At 41.0% G+C, this 19,433-nt stretch overlaps 1 protein-coding gene across 2 annotated transcripts in view; it reads left to right on the top strand.

Annotated features, from left to right (window-relative positions):
* The window catches only part of FBN1 (fibrillin 1), a 253,699-nt gene that overhangs the window by 115,552 nt on the left and 118,714 nt on the right, over nt 1-19,433 (top strand). For both annotated transcript variants that reach the window (XM_079907012.1, XM_079907011.1), the window contains 3 exons: nt 2,571-2,696; nt 10,838-10,963; nt 16,406-16,564. In XM_079907012.1, the coding sequence (XP_079763138.1) occupies nt 2,571-2,696; nt 10,838-10,963; nt 16,406-16,564 (411 nt within the window). The remainder of the gene's footprint in view (nt 1-2,570; nt 2,697-10,837; nt 10,964-16,405; nt 16,565-19,433) is intronic.

Below are 19,433 nucleotides of genomic sequence, written 5' to 3'. Positions count from 1 at the left end.
ATAATATGCAGTAAAGCAGAACTTGAGCTTAATCACCCAGTTCTGTGGATCTCCATTAAATTATACTTCAATAAATTTCATATCTGATAAACACTGGTTGATCCTGGTCCCTGGATTCTATGTACAACATGCAGCTCTTTTGTATGCCCTTGAATGTATCTTTCCGAACGTTAGGAGCAGCAAGAAGTCACTTTGAAATCCTAGAATTACAAAAGGGTAAACGGTACAATTTCATAAAATCAAGAGTAAGTTTTGTCCCCCCTTTTTCTTTGGTGCCTTCTTATTTTTCTCATCCTTGGAAAGTCTCAAGGAGTTCTGAAAAAATTCTTAGCCATGGTGTTTTGAAGTCAGCTAATACCCATGAACTCACAGAGAGTGACCAGAAAGCCAGAGTTTGGGTACTCCACTGCCGCCTGTGAGTCCTAGTCAGAGGCTGAGGTGCTGAGAGAATTCAGGGGAAGAGATGAAGAGGGAGAGAGGGAAGAGCTGCTTCTCTTTAGCTTTGATATTCATTTCATACAACCTGGACTTTTCCAGCATTTTCTTCCTGTTCTTTCCTGACTCTTCTTCAACATCCAATGGAAAAAGAGTTTTTTTATATGAAGAAAATTTGTGAAAACCCATGGAATCAAAGTGGCAGTTATATTGCCACTGTGAGAATGAAATTCTTCTTGTTTGGTTGGTTTTTTTCAGAGAAGGTCTGTTATCAGCTTGGGGTGCTCTCTCCTTGCTGGTGTTTTTAGTCTTTCGGCCACATGTGAGGGGCTGTGAGCAATGGGTTCAAAAAGGAACTTAGTCTGTCTTCAGCCTTGGAATGTATGACCAGTGGAGAAGTGCCCTCATGTATATTTCCTGTTGGCCAAAAACCATGATCAACAAGACTGTCTAGTTTTCCTTCTATGTCCAATTGTAATTTCAAATAACATTTTAATAAACATATTCAACATAGCAAGAATGGAAAATTCTAGTGTAAGACAAAATAGAGATCAGCTGTAAAACATAATCTAATTATACTCACATATTGTCGTTCATCTGTGAGCCAGGACATTTTATGTAAAACAGTAAGTGATACTTTTGTACCAAAGTATCAAAAGTGATACTTTTTGTTGTTAAATTAGTACCCCTTTTCCTGCATGGCAACTTGTTTCAAAAACACAGATTATTAGAGATTTTACAGTTGGCAATTGCTCTCTCACTTCACACAATGAAGAGTAAAACGAAAGGGTACGATTTCTAAAAAATACCCAGAGGAAGAAAAGTTAAACTGCCTCCCTGGGGTTTCTTATTAAACCAGAATTTTGTGTGTTATGGATGAAGAGATGGAGAGAATACATGTACTTTTATAAACATCTTCCTAATGAGCCTGGAATGATTACTTTTGTTCCTGGAAGGTTAATATTTGGGGTTCCAGGTAGGACCATAGTTATTTCCTAGGTGCTGGGGATTCAGCAGTGAACAAAACAGACAAAGAACCTGCTCCCTGGAATCTTGTATTGAAAACATTTGATTTATAGAACAAAGCAAAGCAAACAGATATTTATTAGGTCAGCTAGTGATTGGTCCTATGGGGCAAAATGAGCAGAGTAAAGAAGGGTGGTGAGTGATGGGGGGCGAGGGAGGCGTTCCTATTAGACTGGCATTGGGAGGGTCCCCTGCTGCAGTGGAGCAGAGATCTGACGGGTAGGACAAGGTGAACCATGAGCTCTACAAAGAGTAGTCCAGGCAGGGGGCCATCACTGCAAAACCCTGAGGCAGGAGCGACCTTGTTGTATTTGAGGAATGGCAAGGAAACTATTGTGGATGGAGAGGAGTGAGAGAGGGCGGAGGATAGGAGATGAGTTCAGAGAGTAGAGGGGTCAGGTAGACTCCTCTAGGACTTAGCATGGCCTTAAGTGTTAAGCTGAGCTGGAACAGGATCCGACTTACCTTTAAAAATGTTCCCTCTGGCGGCTGCTCTGCTCTCACTTCTTGGCCTAATTTCCTGTGTTGTTTAATTTTTATTGTGCACGACAATTCTCCAGAATCTATGTTGAACATTTTCCATCTCATTTGTGTAAAAGCATTAGCTGTCTCGTGTAGTCTGAGTGATCTCATTCAAATAAATTCTGTTTGAACTGAATCACTCCATACAACTCTTAAAGACAGTGTTATTATAGAAATGTGTTACGTTTTGATTGTAAGCATTTCTTGAATACCTCTAGTTATTACTGTCAATCATTTTATCATAGTATCCTTGTACTTTGCAGCATGCGTAATAAAACTCACAAAAGTTAGTACCAACATTCTCCTCTGCATGAGGGAAGATGGAAGGTAGGAAAATAAAGAATACTTGTGACTTCCAATAGAACACTATTGACCAAGTTATGTTACTCAGTTTATTTCGCATTATGTAATTGTGAGAAACAGTGTCTCTCATCATGTTCCAAATATTGTGATGGACAAATTGCTCATTGATATAAATGTGATAATATAATTGTGGGCAAACTATCATGTTTTCTTCTGCAATGAATTTCATATTAATCTCTCCTCCCCCACCCCCTGCCCCATCCCTTGCTTCTAAAATCTAACAGATGTGGACGAATGCCAGGCCATCCCTGGGCTCTGTCAAGGAGGAAATTGCATTAATACTGTTGGGTCTTTTGAGTGCAAATGCCCTGCTGGACACAAATTTAATGAAGTGTCACAAAAATGTGAAGGTAAGAAATATCATGCTTTGCAGTTCAGGGGTGGAGGGGCGGGCAAAACCCAAATCAGTGACAAGCTTTTTTGCAAATTGTTCCTAAATCCTTCTGTCTTTGTCATTCCTGTGAATGTGTACGTACAATATCCTTACCGGGAATAATATGCCTTTCTGCTATTGAACCAGAAAAAGCCTGCAGCTTTTTCCATTTTTATAGACCCAAAATAGGAGATCCATCTGAATCAAATTAAATATTAAAACATGAAACATTTTTGAACCAATATTTGGGTTAAGATGTTCAAGATACATGTTTTTGTATAGTTCTAGAGACACGAATTTAAATTTGATCATTACATATCATTCAGAATGACATATCTTCTGTTGTTTTTCTAGTCAAAATGTATGTTCGATTTTTTTTTTCCTTTGGAGAGATCTGTTAACCCTTATATTTATGCTCCTAGTACAAGTTTAGGATTTCCTTTTCTGCCTATCAAATGGAAACCTTTTAATGTTAATCAAACAGAAAAATAACTTGAGGTAAATTTATATATTTGCATTTAGTTTATAGATTGAGCTTCTAAAAATGTGTGTACAGAGAATGTGTTCCTATTCACCACTTCTGCTATTTGCCAAAAAGAGCCCTGGCTTCCAAGTGTAATAAATATTGGTTTCATGAGAGGGAAACATCCAGGAAGTAACTAGGCAGCAGTGAATTCTTTTCTTTAGTGAGTTCATGTACCTTATATATGTAATGTCTGAAAATAATGTAACAGCATTCTTAAGGCAACATCTCTCATCAAGCTTAGCAGAGAAGACTTTTTCCTTCATTCTCAACTCATTGTCTTTGGGGTGATATAAGATTTCATTTAGATGCAAGCACTTTTGTTGAAAGCAGTTGCTGTTGTATCTATATTCCTAAACCCTAGCACTGAGGAATACTTCATTCTAAGTCATTTGTCAGGAATTGGCTCATTAATCTTCTTTGTTGATCTCCAGGGTATATCATACATGCAAAAGGCAGCTTTAAATCTGAATTACATTTAAGAAGTTTAACATCTACTTGCCCTGAAACTGAGTAACTGTGTTAAAATTATCTTTGTGGGTTAGAGTTGTTTTTAAGTTATTAATCATCCTATAATTTATAATGATATGTTCTTGAACATGTTATAAACAGTTGAGGTAGCTGTGAAAAATACTTAAGTTCTTTCCAAAGATGTAGGGCTTCTTAAGTTTCAATGAACAATAAAATTGACTCTCTATAGGCCAATGTAATTTAGAAGTTATACTGTGGATTAAGTTAGAAGTAGAGAATGTTGATACTGAAAGGGCAAAGAACTTACCTGGTTTCACCCTTTTACGTTATATATTAAGGAACTGTCTTGGGTGTGTTAAGCACCCTGACCGAGGTCATCAGACAGTGCTAAAATTTACTTCCTTTTTTTAAATTAATTTTTATTGGAGTATAGTTGATTTACAATATTGTGTTAGTTTATGCTGTACAGCAAAGTGAATCAGTTATACATATACATATATCCACTCTTTTAGATTCTTTTCCCGTATAGGTCATTACAGAGTATTGAGTGGAGTTCCCTGTGCTATACAGTAGGTCCCTATTAGTTATCTATTTTATATATAGTAGTACGTATATGTCAATCCCAATCTCCCAATTTATCCCTCCCCCCTTCCCCCTTGGTAACCATATTTGTTTTCTGCATCTGTGACTCTATTTCCATTTTGTAAATAAGCTCATTTGTATCCTTTTTTAGGTTCCACATGTAAGCAATATCATACGACATAAAATTTACTTCTTTTGATTCACACTCTGGTGCTTGTTGTACCATATTATATTGTCTGCTTTCCTGGATGCAAGCCATTACCTCTACTTTAATAACTCTATATTTTGGAATATTTAAAATATTATGGTATAGATTTCCAGGTATTATCATATATATCTTTTATGACATTAATGAGCTCTTAAGGTTTATTGCATGTAAAATCCACATCAACAATGGGTCATTTTTAGGCTTTCTCAGCTTACTATATTCAGTTTCAAGAGATGTAGTCAGCTTCAAGATTTAGGGCAATATACTTCCTATGGCTTGTCCAGTCTGTGTTGTGTTTTCTGGAATTATGATAGCTTCTAGTTTCAACTAGAGTTGTTTTCCTGTGACACTTTCTTTCACTCAGACCAGTCAATTAACATCAGTCAGGATTTCTCACCTTCTCTCGTTGTGAACTAGATAGAAGATGCACAGAATTAATGCTCGGACTGAAAGAAAAGTGATTCAAAATCCTTTTATTAGTGCTAAGAAACCTATTATAGTAGTGTGACCAATGGACCAGAAATTCAGGCTGAAAATTACTTAATCCTGTTCCACAATTTTTTTTTTTTCCGGCTACATATTGAAGTCAGTAGCAAGATAAAAACAGAATACTTTTGGCTAGACCTCTTTTTTTTTTTTCTCTTTCCCATCTCCTGTTATATTAAATTCAGATGATGGGTTTTTCCCCTTCCCTTTAATTTTTCTATGCAAAATTGATATTGGAAGAGAATGTCTTGTTATAGTACTGCATTTATTCTGGCCTGGAGACTGGTTTGGGCATTGTTGCCCTGCCTTACTCTGGTAGGAAAGCAGTCGGAAAGTCCCCTGAGAATGCTTGGTGAGTGGGTCCCCTCCTTCGACTTCCTGGCCCTTCTCCAGTTCCACCACCGCACCATGGGAATGGCATGACTTTGGGCCTGGGGTGAGCTCCAGGCGGTCAATAGAAGGAATTCCAGAAAATCTGACCCCCACCACAGAGAAGATCAAGAGCCCATATATGCCCTAGGAAGATGGTCAGGCCACGGTGGGGTTCTGTGCCCTTGTGAAAGTGGTTCTGGCACCCTTGCCATTACTTTGAGTGGCTTTATTTTTAACTTGAAATAGACTATTTTATTTTGTTTGGTGATTTACAATTGTTTTGAAATTTTCATTAGAGTATAGTTGCTTTACAGTGTTGTGTTAGTTTCTGCTGTACAGCAAAGTGAATCAGCTATACATATACATATATCCTCTCTTTTTTAGATTTCCTTCTCATTTAGGTCACCACAGAGCCTTGAGTAGAGTTCCCTGTGCTATACAGTAGGTTCTTATTAGTCGTCTATTTATACATAGCAGTGTATATATGTCAATCCCAATCTCCCAATTCATTGAATGGCCTTTTAAATGTATCTTCCTCTTGACTTGGAGAGGAAGGAACTGGGTACCTGGAAGCCCAGAATAATTTTTAAAAATTCAATCAAAAATTGGTTTCAGCCAATTTACAAGATGCTTACCTTCACGCCGTCAGTGATGGTGAAAGCAGCTTTGTGTGAGATCGTCCTTTTGCAGAATTCTCCCTTACTTCTTAAAATGTCCCCCTTTTCCCAAAACTTTTTGAAAATATCATGTACCTAGTTTTATATAAACACATGCAATTTAGGCACCTTTGAAATGTAAATTAGCGAGCTGAAGCGATTAAATAAAAATTATTAAATTTTCATAAATTTAAGAAGAAAAAGATTGAGATTTATAGTTGTGACTTGAGAAAAAGGGAAGCAGAGTTCACGCCCGCCTTCGTTGTTGATTTTCCCAGTGACTCTGGAGTGTGCCCCCTGGAAGAACACACGAGCCTTTTCTTTTTGGAAACCAAGTCCATATTTGCATAGGTTACTGTGGAAGGAAAATAACAAATAAAACGCGTAATTAAAGGATTAAGTTTTATTTCTGGAAGAAGTCCCTTGGATTCCTAATTAACCACTAATATTTTGGGATTTAGATTAACACCAGCCCAGCCTTTGGCAATTACAATACTGTGTGATGCAAAGGACTTTTTAAAAATGTAACTCTTAAATCTAATCTCTCCCTCCTATGGAAGCCAAAAAACTTTAAGACTTCCCTTTTCTAAAATAATGGCCTGTTTATCTGATGGCTACTTGCTATCAGGGACTCTTATCCTGCCAGACACCAAGGAGCATTCCTGGGACTACTTAACCCATTGCTATCTTGGGGCTCCATCCTCTGCAGGTTTGGTGCAGGCCCTGATTCACTGTTCAAGGTCACCGGCTCCTATCCAACTGCTGAACAGAATCTCTGTGGTATAGGCACAAGAGCCCTGGGAATCAGGTAGACCTGGGCCGAATCCTGGCAATGTCCCTCATCCTCCGTGTGATCTTGGATAAGTCAGTTACCAGCTCTGAGTTACATCAACTTTCAAATGAGGAGATTGAACACGATAATATCTGGGAGTTCTTTCCAGTTCTGCCATCAGGCCTCCATCTCCACATTTCTCACTGTTTCTCAGTCGGGATCGGACAGCTGGGGCTACATGAATAAGAAACCATGCAAACTGGCATGCGTGGTGTGACTATAAACTGGTAATAAGGCTGATTTTTTTTCAACCTGACTTGAAGTATCAGCTTGTTTGTTTTTTAGTCACATATTTTACATTGGATTTCAGGTGTCTAATAAAGCAATAATAGTAGTCTCACAGGCTCGGTGGCATTTATAATTATTAGTATCACGTATTGCTTTTTAACAGCTGCCGCAATTTTCAGTTGATTTTTTTCTCACTTTGTTAGCGATCTAGACAGTCAGGTTAACTGGTTTCCCCCGTCTCTCAGTCATGTCAACATCCATGATCTTGGATGGAGCTCCTGGAGAGCTGGGTGTCCCAGGGATGCCTGTCCCAGAACTGGGACCCAGCTCTATCCCATCGGCCCTCCACAGTCCTTCCTCCCCTCCCGCTAGAGGAGCCCCAGGTTAGGGAAGAGGCCAAGGGATGGGAAGAATGCCTGGAGAGAGCAGATGAGACAGAGGGACAAGAAGGAAGAAGAAGAACAAAGGACAGGGCAGCAAATCAGGAGGGAAGGGACCTACCATTTGTGTATCTTCTTAGGTCCACAGCAAGAAGCCAGTGAGGCCATGGGCATAGCTACTGCCAGCAGCTCTGTCCTGCCCCAAGGAAACAGGGGGAAGTGTTCAGAGCACAAAAGTAGCTCTTCCCAGCCAAGTTCTACTCCCCACCAGGCTCCTCAAACGGATTTACTTTGACAATGGCATTTGATACAGACTGACTTACAGAAACGCTGAGAAATCCACTGATTTCAAATTCTCTCCTGTGTAGGATCCCTGACATTCTAGTAAAAGGTGACAAACACAGTGTGCTAAGAGCCTGGAAAAATAATAGATTAGTATGAATGAGTTTCAGAGTGTAAGTGATTTTGTGATTGAAATGCTTTATTCCAGACTTTTATTGTCAGGGACTCCCACCATGGCCTGCTCGTGCAATCAGAACTCACTTCCCTTGCTAGGAAGTGATGGGACTGAGAAGCAGGGTGGTTCAGGAAACTAGAAAGGCCCTAGACATGGAAAGGGAAAGGGTGTGTCACTGAGGAGAGGACATTGAAGGGGCCATTTAATAAGTTCCTTCAAATTGAACAATTTGGCCTGGTGCTTTTAGCTTTATCTGTGTGACAAGTAGGGACGTACACTCTACGTTGTGTTTCCTGACCTGCTGACCTTTGAAGGTGTGCACCCTAAGTGGAAACCCTGCCCCTTCCTCCTGCCCAGCCTGTGGCGGTTGAAGACTTGGATTTAACATCACTTTATACACGAACCTCTTTGCTCTTGTTTCAGGTTTTACATGTGCCAGTTTTCTGAAGGCCTCAGTGGAATGCAAGAGCTGTGCCTAGGCACCAGAATTCTAGAAATCAGGTTCTATGATCGTAGCTACAGTGTGAGGGTTAGATGAGTTGACACCCATAAAGCATGTAGACAATGCCTGGCACTCAGTACATATTAATTCTTCTTCTTCTCCTTATCCTCAGTAAAGGGTCCAAATCTAACGTAGCCAGCATGTGAAAGAAGATGTTTCCTCCACCCTGCCCAAGTTAATCCTTGTTTTTATTTTTATTTTTTTTTAATTAATTATTTTTGGCTGTGTTGGGTCTTTGTTGTTACGTGCGGGATTTCTCTAGTTGCGGCGAGCAGGGGCTACTCTTCGTGGTGGTGTGCGTGCTTCTCCTTGTGGTGCGGAGCACGGGCTCTATGTGCACAGGCTTCAGTAGTTGTGGCTCGCAGGCTTAGTTGCTCTGCGGCACGTGGGATCTTCCCGGACCAGGGCACCAACCCTGTGTCCCCTGCATTGGCAGGCGGATTCTTAACCACTGCGCCACCAGGGAAGTCCCAGATTCTTGTTTTTAAATAACTTTTTTTCTGATATATGCTGTCACTTGACCTCTTTGGATATTGATGTCTACTAAGTGTCCTTAAAAAGGATGACAGCAGTCATTTATACAAACAAGTAGAAAAATGTTTCTTTCAGTAGACTCTATCTGCTCACATGATTTTTGATAGGCATCATGTGACTTAGACATTAATTTTTAGGGACCTTTTGAGAAAGGTGCCTTTGTGTTAATACCTTTGTGTTATGGTTATAACCTCCTCTCTCGTTAGATGAGGTTGTCAGATCCTCTAGGCTCTTTGCTATACTTGTTTGGCTTTTTGTTGGTTTTAGGTAGTAGTGTGGCTGGTAAATACAGAAGGATCGATGTTAAAGAATTGCCTTAAAATGAGCCTTGAGAGTATGGTTAGATTAAGTTCTAGACCCTTAGGCTCTGTCCTTGGCTGTTTCTCTGCCTGACTTTCACTGACTCCACAGTGACGTTTGTATCTGTCGGAGTAGAATATGCACCTTTCCCTTATACAACTTCACAAGGATGATCTGTCTGGGTTAGCACTGACCCCAACATAAGCAGTGACATATTGCTTGGGTTAGCCTCTAGCCTAGCCTAGAAGAATGGGGGTTTTGCTTTTTAAAAGGTTAAACTGCATAGAAACAGTGTCACTGCTGTCTTTTTGACTAACAGGGTGAACTTGAGTCAGAAGACACTTGCACTCTATTTTGGTCCACTTAGAACTCTATTTTGTTTTACCGGTGAAGAGCAGTACTTTAACTAGAGAAGAAAAGTTCTTATTTTTAAACTACCCACACTGGCAGTCTGGCCATTGCAACGGTTCCAGGAGGCTTGGGTCAGACCGTCCCTCTCCCTAGGTCAGTGCAGAAAGCCCCACTTGTCTTAGGGAAGAGGCCACATAGATACCTTGGGCCCTGAGTTCGCTTTTAACCTAAGCAGGACATTCTCAGTTTCTTCTCTCCCCACACTGGTGCCACATCTGTCGACAACTGCCAGTGTCTGATTGGGGCTCTTGAAAAGCTCTCCTTGAAGGAAATGGTCTGATTTGTCTAAGTGACTTTGACTGCTTCCTTAAGGAGACCCAGTGGCCTCAGGCCCTGAGGACTAACCACAACTCTGACCTCAGCCGACCCCACAGGGAATTGGGGAATTGGAGTGGTTTTCAGAGTTGCGCCCTTTGGGGCGAGATGACCAGACCATTGTCCTTCCTCCACAATCAATCGGTGGATGTGGGCGCCTGGGAAGGTTGTAACCCCGGGTGAGGTTGCTCAGGCTGCTCAAGGGGTCCCTGAAGGAGCTGAGAGCTGGAGGCCATCTCCTGACAGCACTCCCAGATCTGGGACAACAAGTCATTTCCTGACAGAGGATTTGGATGAAGCATCTCAGCGTCCACCACAATTCACTCTCTGAACCCAGAGAAAACCATTGTAGTGGCAGTTTGGGAGCCCCTGAGAATACCAAGTTAGCCACGTCTTGGTCAGCAGTCAGACCACGTGGTCTCCTCTGTAGGATTTCAGTATCTGTGGAAAATCAGATCAAAAACAAATGCAGGAAGTGATGCAGAATATACAGTGGCTAGAAAGGGAGCTTAACTCGATGTGCAAAACACGAAGAGAAAAGGGAAAACAAAATTTTAAACAAAATATTTGGAATATTAGCATGCTATAGGGACTTGAAACGACAGTACCGTTTTAGATTTTAAAGGCAGAATTCATTTCATTTTGCTCTAATCTTTCAAATTTGGTAAATTCCTTGGGTAAACCTGTCTTGAGAGAAGAAACACCCATTCTTTGAATTAACTATTTTATAGGCAGCTTTTATTCTCTAAAGATTGCTGTTTCTGGGAACATGATTTGATGAGTGTTACCTCTGAATTCTTGTAATGATGGACGGTTTTATACTGTGTTCTACAAATACTGAAACTATTCTTTTCATTCCAGATATTGATGAATGCAGCACTATTCCTGGAATCTGTGAGGGGGGCGAATGTACAAACACAGTCAGCAGTTACTTTTGCAAATGTCCCCCCGGTTTTTACACCTCTCCCGATGGTACCAGATGCATAGGTAGGTGTAATTATAAACATCATGCACAGTTTATGTAAATCAGTTCCATAATAGACATCAGTCTAAGGGAGACAAAATTTGTTAAGGGAGACATATAATTTCTCACTTGAGGTAAAATGTGCTTTTATGGAAGTCTGTTAAATAGTTGACCACCCTCTTGAAGAACAGAGGCAACTGTGGTCTTGTTTTGGGATTTTTGCCTCCCATAAAGAGATGATCCAGGAGACCCTACAGATAAACTCAGTCTAAAATTAACTTTGCAGTTATGTGACCGTCAGACCTTGAAGCCATCTTTGACTCTTCTCGCTCTTCACCTCCACCTTCAGTCATTTCCCAGGACCTATGTTAATTTAGATCTGAAATTTTGCAATAATCTTTTAATTGCTCTCCCTGCTTCCTGGCTTCCCTACATTACGTCTTGTCAGATTTATCTTCCTAAAATGGTGCTTTGATTAAATAACTCTCCTGCTCAAAAACCTCTGGTAGTTTTCCATTAGGATTTGGAAATTAGTGGTTTTCAGTCTATATCCCATGGAATCTTCACGTGCTGCAAAGCCCTCTAGGGATGCTAGGGTTGGAGAGGGGGACAGGGCAAAGGGGGAGGCTGAGTGGAAAGGGTTCCTGCCTTCCCCTCCCGCTTCGTACACACACGCCAGGCAATTTTGCTTTTATCTGGGTGGGTGTTTGTTAGGCTATCCATATTTTGCTATTACAAAATATCAATTAAATAAGTGGTTCTGTTGTTCAAAAATATAGATCTGACAATAGCTGGATTTAATGGTTGCTAAGAGTTCCTTCAAAGTCCAGTATTCTAGAATAAAGTTCAAGTTCAAAAATGGACAGCCCGATAGAGAAGGAGCTTCACTCTGTGACCCCTCCCAACCTTGCTGACTTAGCACAGTCACTGCTTCTCACCCCCAAACAGGCCATTCACAGCAATTGCTTCATTCATGTTGCACCACTCAGAACACGTTCCCCAGTGCAAGCCTCCTTTCACCCTCTTACTCAGGTTCTCTATCTTTGAAGTTGTCCCAGATCAGCTTACCTGAAAGCAGTTTCCCCCCCGAACCTAAGGATATCTTATTAGAAATGGTTTTATAGGGAAATTCTGTGTTTCTGTATGTTTTTGTCTCCCTAATTAAGTTGTAATTCTCCTTAGAGAACAATAACTGCTAGCCTTATATTCCTGGTGGTTCTCAGCACAATTCCTTGCATGTGGTAGGCACTCAGTAAGCATGTGTTGACTATCAAAATAACTAATCCCTTATTAACAGGGCCAAGCTGAGGAGCCTATGGCAGAAGGCCTCGAGGAAAGTGAAGGCTATCTTTTGATGTTTGTTTCTGGCCCATAGTTTCAAAGACACGCAGCTTCACATCCTCACCACAGGCCATGAATTTCAGACCAAAACAGAATTGCACTTGAAATTCTGAATTCCTTTTTAGTTAGTCACACATAATAAAAGCTGAGGGCAGTCTCTCCGTTGACATTTGAATAAGTACAACTCATGAGGGAAACATATCTGGACTTTTCCTTAGAAGCAATGGTTGGTGGCACCCAGATTGCCTGATTTTCCAGAATCTATCCATAGATCTTGGAACTGCAGTGAAAGGATGGCAAGTGCAGTTCATGTAGCTCCTTTTTCTCCCCAAACTGTCCCAATTAACACATGACCTCCAGTGGATATGCCTAGCAGAAGTCCTTTCCTGGCCAGATAATAGGTAGATTTTTTTTTTTAACCTTCAAAGAGAGCCCCAAACAGCATTAAAATGATTAATCCTTTTAACACATTTACATATCAGAAAGTTGACATTTTTAAAGTTCTTTCCTTTTTACCTAATATACCCACGCTAACTTTTACAAAAGAAGGGAACTAAGATTCCTGGGTCACCTCCTCGGTGTGAGGTATTTTATGGAAATTATTTGACTTAAGGTTCAAAACAGTACTGTAGATGGGAAGAAGCTGAGCTTTGGGAAGTTTAGATAAATAATTTACTCCAGTTGTTTAAGCAGTTAATAAGTGAGGGAGCTGGGATTCCAACTTGGGCTGAGTCTACAGTCCGGACTCCGCCCATTGCTTCCTCCCAGTGACCATCGTTTGCTTGCCATACCCCTAGGCAAGCACTGTTCCTCCTTCCTTGGAACTTTATGAGACCCATAATTAGCAACTTACATAAAGTGATCCCAGTGACATTTCTGCCTTCCCTACTGCCTGCCATGGTAAACCACAGAGACCCCCAAAATTATCCCCAGTGGCAAGAAAATATGTATAGTCTCCAACTTTTAAACAAATCCAAGGTTTGTTGGCAAGTTGGTTATTTGGAATTAGTGGATCTAACCAATAGGAAACCCCACGTGTAGATAGTGGTATGTGGTATCTTCCTTATACATCTCTTTTAACCATGATATTCAAACTGTTACCTTCTGTTACCGCATTCTGCGACTCTCAGATCTCACCAGTTCTAACACTGCCTTTGTCGTGTAAGTGCTGGTAGAATTATTGCATTTTATTTTTGGTTTTGTGATCTTTGTTTGGCACTTTATAATACTTTGTGTAAGGCTGTCTTTTCATATTAGTGTGTTCTGTCTCATCAATTCCCAGGACTCTTAGAGATGTCTGGCACCTAGATTGGGCCTCACAGCTCCTAGCTGCTGGTTGGCCCCAACAATGTTAGTGATTGGTTAGGGGAGAGCTGCTGACAGGCTAGGATGACCTGCAAACACCTACTGATATTTAATCCATCATATATTTGTTTTGATGTGATGTGATTTCTGGGTCCTGAGAGTAAGGCCAAGTGATTCAGAAGTGGAGAAAGGAAGAAAGTTTCTTACTCCTTTTCTGCCAGATGTCTTGGTCAGGACAGATTTAAAATAGATGAAGGTGTCTAAGGTTTCTCCAACCTTCATTTACCTCCTCTAAGTCGTACCATGCTTCTCCCTCAGCTCCCATAGATCTTCAGATTACTTTAAAGCTACCCCTTACCCTCTATGCAAAGCGATCCAGCACCAGATGATTTCCTTTCCACTTCCTTTGGCACTACCATCTGCTGACATGGAAGACTTCAGGCTGGCATGACCAAGGGTCAATTCCCCTGAATGGTTCCTGCTTTTCACAACTCTTCCCACTGGTTTTCTTTACAATTATAAGTTGTGTAAATGTGTGTATTCTTAACAAAAGCTCTCCTGCCAAAAAAAAAAAAAATTGTAAAATGATTATTGTATATGCAGGTGCCATTTATAAATCAGGAACTGCCAGCAGCCCAAATGTGGCTGGTAATTCTTCCAGTCCCACCACTCACCATTTTGTTCCAGAGTCTCCGACCCATTGATTTATCATATAAGTCAGCCAGCTGGGCAGTAAAATAATGTCATAGATAATTTGCAAAATAATAGATATAAGCCCATTAGGAGCTTGCTGTTGGCAGCTGTGGGTCCCAGTTTTGCTCTGAAAGATGGCCCACACTGAAAATTGTACATACAAATTTTGGTCAAGTGTTTATACTGGGTTTTGACCACCAGATTCATTTGAAGCTGGGATATAAGCCAGTTTTGAACATCTCTTCCCATTCTTTTTTTTTTGTGGTACGTGGGCCTCTCACTGCTGTGGCCTCTCCCGCTGCAGAGCACAGGCTCCAGACGCTCAGGCCCAGCGGCCATGGCTCACGGGCCCAGCCGCTCCGCGGCACGTGGGATCCTCCCGGACCGGGGCACGAACCCGTGTCCCCTGCATCGGCAGGCAGACTCTCAACCACCGCGCCAGCAGGGAAGCCCCCTCTTCCCATTCTTAATGGCCTTTGGTTTCCATGCCCCAATATTAATCCTGGGGTATATGAAGTATTAGTGTCTTTAAGGCAAAGCAAATTAGGAAGCAGGAAGTTCTATTTCTCCCCCTTGTGCACAGGGGAGGTGCCACCCATGTCTCCACAGAGCATTCTTTGTCTGCACTCCCCTCTCCAGCCATTTACCCTGGACCAGGCTGGAGTAAAACTTGTTCTGCCTCTTTGCTGAGGCTATTAGTCTGACCAGAGGTGCAGGAACTGGGACCACAGAAAATTTCTGGAAAGCACACTTACACTTGCTAGTGGTTTAAAGTACTTTTTAGAAATAATCTCGTATCCTTTAAAGCTGACCCGTAATTTTCTTTTATGGTTTGTCTAGGTTTGATGTAGCCATCTTCACTCGACATTAACAATTGAAATGTTTCTAAGTCAGCCTTGGTATTTTCATTTTATTTCATTTTATTAATTTATTGCAACCTTCAAGATGTTAAGGCTTTGTGTTTTTGAGAATGATGTAGGTGAAAACAATGATAGGGATGACCCTGTCTGATCAAATGATGGTTAATATGCAGACTTACAGGAAACATGAGGACAGATTTTTGACTACAAACAAATTCTTCACCTTACAAAAGGATTTCCCAGTTATATTCCTTCAAATGACAAGCGTATTCAAAATACTAGTTACATTTCAAAACTTATTTTATAGGAACTGTACAGAAATACATTTTACTTAAAGAGAGATACACCCGTAACATATGATAGTTAGATCAAGGGGTTCTGCACTTGGCTACCTACCTCCTCTATTCCACCACATGACCTCAAAGGCTCATGAAGCACTTAGGTTTCTCCTTTGTCATGGGCTCTTTTCTGGTAACCCAGAGGTGTACTTCAGTGTGTCAATGTTGTCACGTCAATCAGACATGATGTAACCCAATAAAAGTGATATATAGAAATGTCTTCCCCTGTTGCTTTGAGAAGATACCGTTCTGCCACCAAAACAAAGTTCCTTCAAGAAGTATTGTATCCTATAGCACTAAGAACTTGCAATCATGTACATTTTGAACTTGTAAATAATTAGTGCCTTATCGAATCTGTTAGGGCCCCAGGACAAAAGGAAACCTCACTTAACGAGCAGTGGATCTGACTGCAAAATGGCTCGTTCCTTTAAAAAAAAAAATATCTCACACGTCTGACTCACGGTTTCAGACTGAAAAATAAGAAAGTTCTTTTAGAGATGTAACCTACAGTGCAGACTTCATGTTGTTTTAAAATAGATTTATATCAATATTTGTCTAAAGTGGCTCAAATTAAGTCGTTTGAAACCAAGGACAACCCAGTCTCCCTTCAGTATAGAGACATGTCTCTATACCTAATTAACCATCACCGCCAGTGATTTTCTTCTTCTCTCTTTTCCTAAGACCCATATGGTTGTAATCATTTGTTCCCACCTTGGGGATGGAATGTGGGACTTGGGTCAAGTGTACCAGCTCACAGGGGCAAAAGGTGTGAGATGGAGGGATCTCTGACTGAGCGCTCACAGCTTAGGGCTGAGTGTCAGCTCATCCTGCCCGAGCCCCACTGGGAAATGTGGAGGTGCTGGGGCAAAAGAGAGTCGTTTTACGTTTGATCTCAGTGATGTGTATGGGGGTTTCTTTGTCCTCTCAGATGTTCGCCCAGGATACTGTTACACGGCTCTGGCAAACGGGCGCTGTTCTAACCAGCTGCCGCAGTCTATCACCAAGATGCAGTGCTGCTGTGACGTCGGCCGGTGCTGGTCTCCGGGGGTCACTGTCGCCCCCGAAATGTGTCCCATCAGAGCAACGGGTAAGAGCCCTTCCATTTATCCAGAGTATCTCTGCTCAACCCCCTGCGAGCCCAGGGGCAATGTATGTGCTGCAGATTTAGTGGAAACCGGGGTAAGTGAATAACATTCCAGAAAATAAAAGAGATGGCCTTCAGGGAAACTTCCCCAGGTAATGAACAGGGGAAATACAGAGGTCCATACAAATGACACTGTTCGCAGGTACCGTATCTTACTTAGCTTGCGTATTAACACTGGGTAGCAACCTGACCAGTCAGAAGAACTGGTTCCTTCCTAGTCTCCTGTATTTCTTTTGTATCCTCAAAAGCTCAGCAGAATAAAACTCAACTCCCTCAGAGCCTTTCAGGTGAGTTATTCGGGATACACATTTCCTCCTTCCCTAACGTTTGACACTCTCCTCTTCTTGGTTGCCAAGTCCTGTTGATGTTTTTTTCTTTTCAATTTCTCTTTTCTGTCATATTCATTTCCACATAAAGCTCATTTTCTCTCATCTGCACTATTGCAGTAGCCTCCTAACTGGTCTTTGTGAAATCCACAGCTGCCACGTAACATTTCCCAAAGCCTAACTCATCTGAAATTCAGTTTTAAAAAATTGTGTCTGGGGAAAAAGTAGAGAAAGGTGTCCAGAAAATTTTTCACAGGATGAACTCAGGCAATATCCAGTGGTCCAAGTCACTCCATTTCTTGAAAATAAAATTTTACTACTTAGCAGGGCATTTAGAGTCCCTAAATCTGATTCCCGTTCATCTTTTAATTCTTGTTCTTTATAGTAGCTTTATTTTCTAATTAAATGATGCAATCCAGCTTTCCTTGAACCCAGTCTGAGCACTTCTAAACTCACATATTCTTTTTTCTCCAAACTTCTCCCCCGTTCAGGTCCTTACTCCCTACTCCCCACCCCTGCTACCTCTGCCTGTTATACACCCTCTTGTTGGTTGAGATCCCTCTCAGATATGACCTAATCCCTGCACATCCCAAGACCACCACTGCTGAAAATGCTCGGTGCTCTAGGTTTGTACTGTTGCTGTGACACAGATCCCATCTGCTCAGGTCTGTGCCTGTGTGTGTTCATATCTAGCTTTTTTACTAGTTAATAAATCTCATTAGGGGGTTTCAGTCATCATTATAGTGCCTTATTCCTTCTAATTTTTTAACGCTTCTCTGGTACTTAGCGAGAACTTGCTGAGGGGAGGCATTCACGTACAGTGTACAACTTACTAGGTGACGTCTTTCCCACCAGTTCTAAGTAAAAATTGGGGTAGTAACTTCTTCTCAATCTGGTTCCTGAAAAGTATGTTTAAATCAGGAAATTTTAGGGGAGAAAATCAGGATGCGGATGGATGATTGTAGAGCTAATGAAATACTTCAGGGTGTGCTACTCACAGAATATGAATGCCCCATTATCATGGGTTATAGACCTGCTCACAGATGTTATTTTTAAATTTCTATTTATTACTGAGAATTATGTGTGTGGACTAAAGAAGCAAGAAAATCTTTCAATAAATTTTAACATATAATAGGTCATATATTTTGCCATATATTTTGACTGTCTCTTGCCTAAAAATGTAAGGCACCCTTCTTAGTTCACTAGGGGGACCATTTAGTAGGTCACTGTTTAGAAGCACATGACTTTCTACTAAGACCTACTGCCTGGATACCAGGAGAATCACTTTTTAAATGTATATGTTAACTTAGGAATCAGCAGCATTGATGTGGATTCTTTCCTACGTTGAGACCTTGAATAGAAGAGGGAGGACTAGAGTAGGCTTAGTTGCTGAAGACCTACTTTGGGACTCATGGAGCAGAAGGCCCGGTCCCCCTATGTAACTTTGCAGGGAGCTGCTCTCCCAAAGGGTACCACTGAAAGATGCACAACCCTGAGACAGGCCCAGAGCAGAGCAGATGGATAGAGCAAACTAATTTGCAGGTAGGTGTGTTTGTTTGTTCAAATGTTCCAGTATCAGTACTACAGAGCTCTGGGTTCTTAACTTATGGAGAGTGATGACATAGGAAGAATTATTTCAGATTGGTCAGCTTTTCACTTTAAAAAAAAAATCAGTATCATCTCCGGGTTAAATGGAGATAGGAAAGTTGGACATCAGTTGAACAAAATCAGCCCCAGGTTGCTGATTCTGAATGTAAAGGGGCTCAACGGAAAGTTATTAAGCCAAAGAAAGTAGGAAAAATACAGAACCCAGCCCGATACACTTTCATGAAGAGGTTGAGATGAATTTAATGGCATGCTTAAAATAATATACCCACCTAGTTAGCAGAAATGCTGATAAGTGATCCAACTTCTTTTATAGAAATCCTAAAAGACTAAAAAAGAAAAAAGGTTGATTGGTGCTTGGAAGCTAATAAGTACAAATGCCATTCAATTAAATCCAATATAGTTAATAAATTCCTCTTCTGTGCAGTTTTCCAGGTGAGGCTGAGAGTGGGATTTCGTCATGAGTTAGACACGATCCTTGACTTCAGAGACTGCACAGTCTTAGTGGTAGAGAGTTGGTAGAAAGCAGGTAGCCAGGAAATGTTGGGTATGGCACGTCCAGGTGATAATTCTATAAGGAAGATCACTGTGGTTTGACAACAGGGATTGTAGCATCCTGATTCAGGGAAGCAGAAACAATATATAAATGCTTTCCAAATACAGTCAAGTACTACAGAATCTTTGTGGGTTGAAATTCCAGAGAAACAATGCAGTAGTAGAATTCTCTGAAAACATAAACTTAACCTGAGTTGGAAATGTCAAGTATGATTGAAAAAGTTTTAGTAATGGACCAGAAAAAAACAACAAGGTACGTGGTAGCTAGGTATGTTTAGCCAAATGTAAATGGACAGAAGGTCCCATGAGGTTGAAATATGAATACA

The sequence above is a fragment of the Stenella coeruleoalba genome, assembly GCF_951394435.1.
Source record: "Stenella coeruleoalba genome assembly, chromosome: 2".
In the NCBI taxonomy this organism is placed as follows: Eukaryota; Metazoa; Chordata; class Mammalia; order Artiodactyla; family Delphinidae; genus Stenella; species Stenella coeruleoalba.
This window is presented reverse-complemented; position numbering and strand designations above follow the sequence as displayed.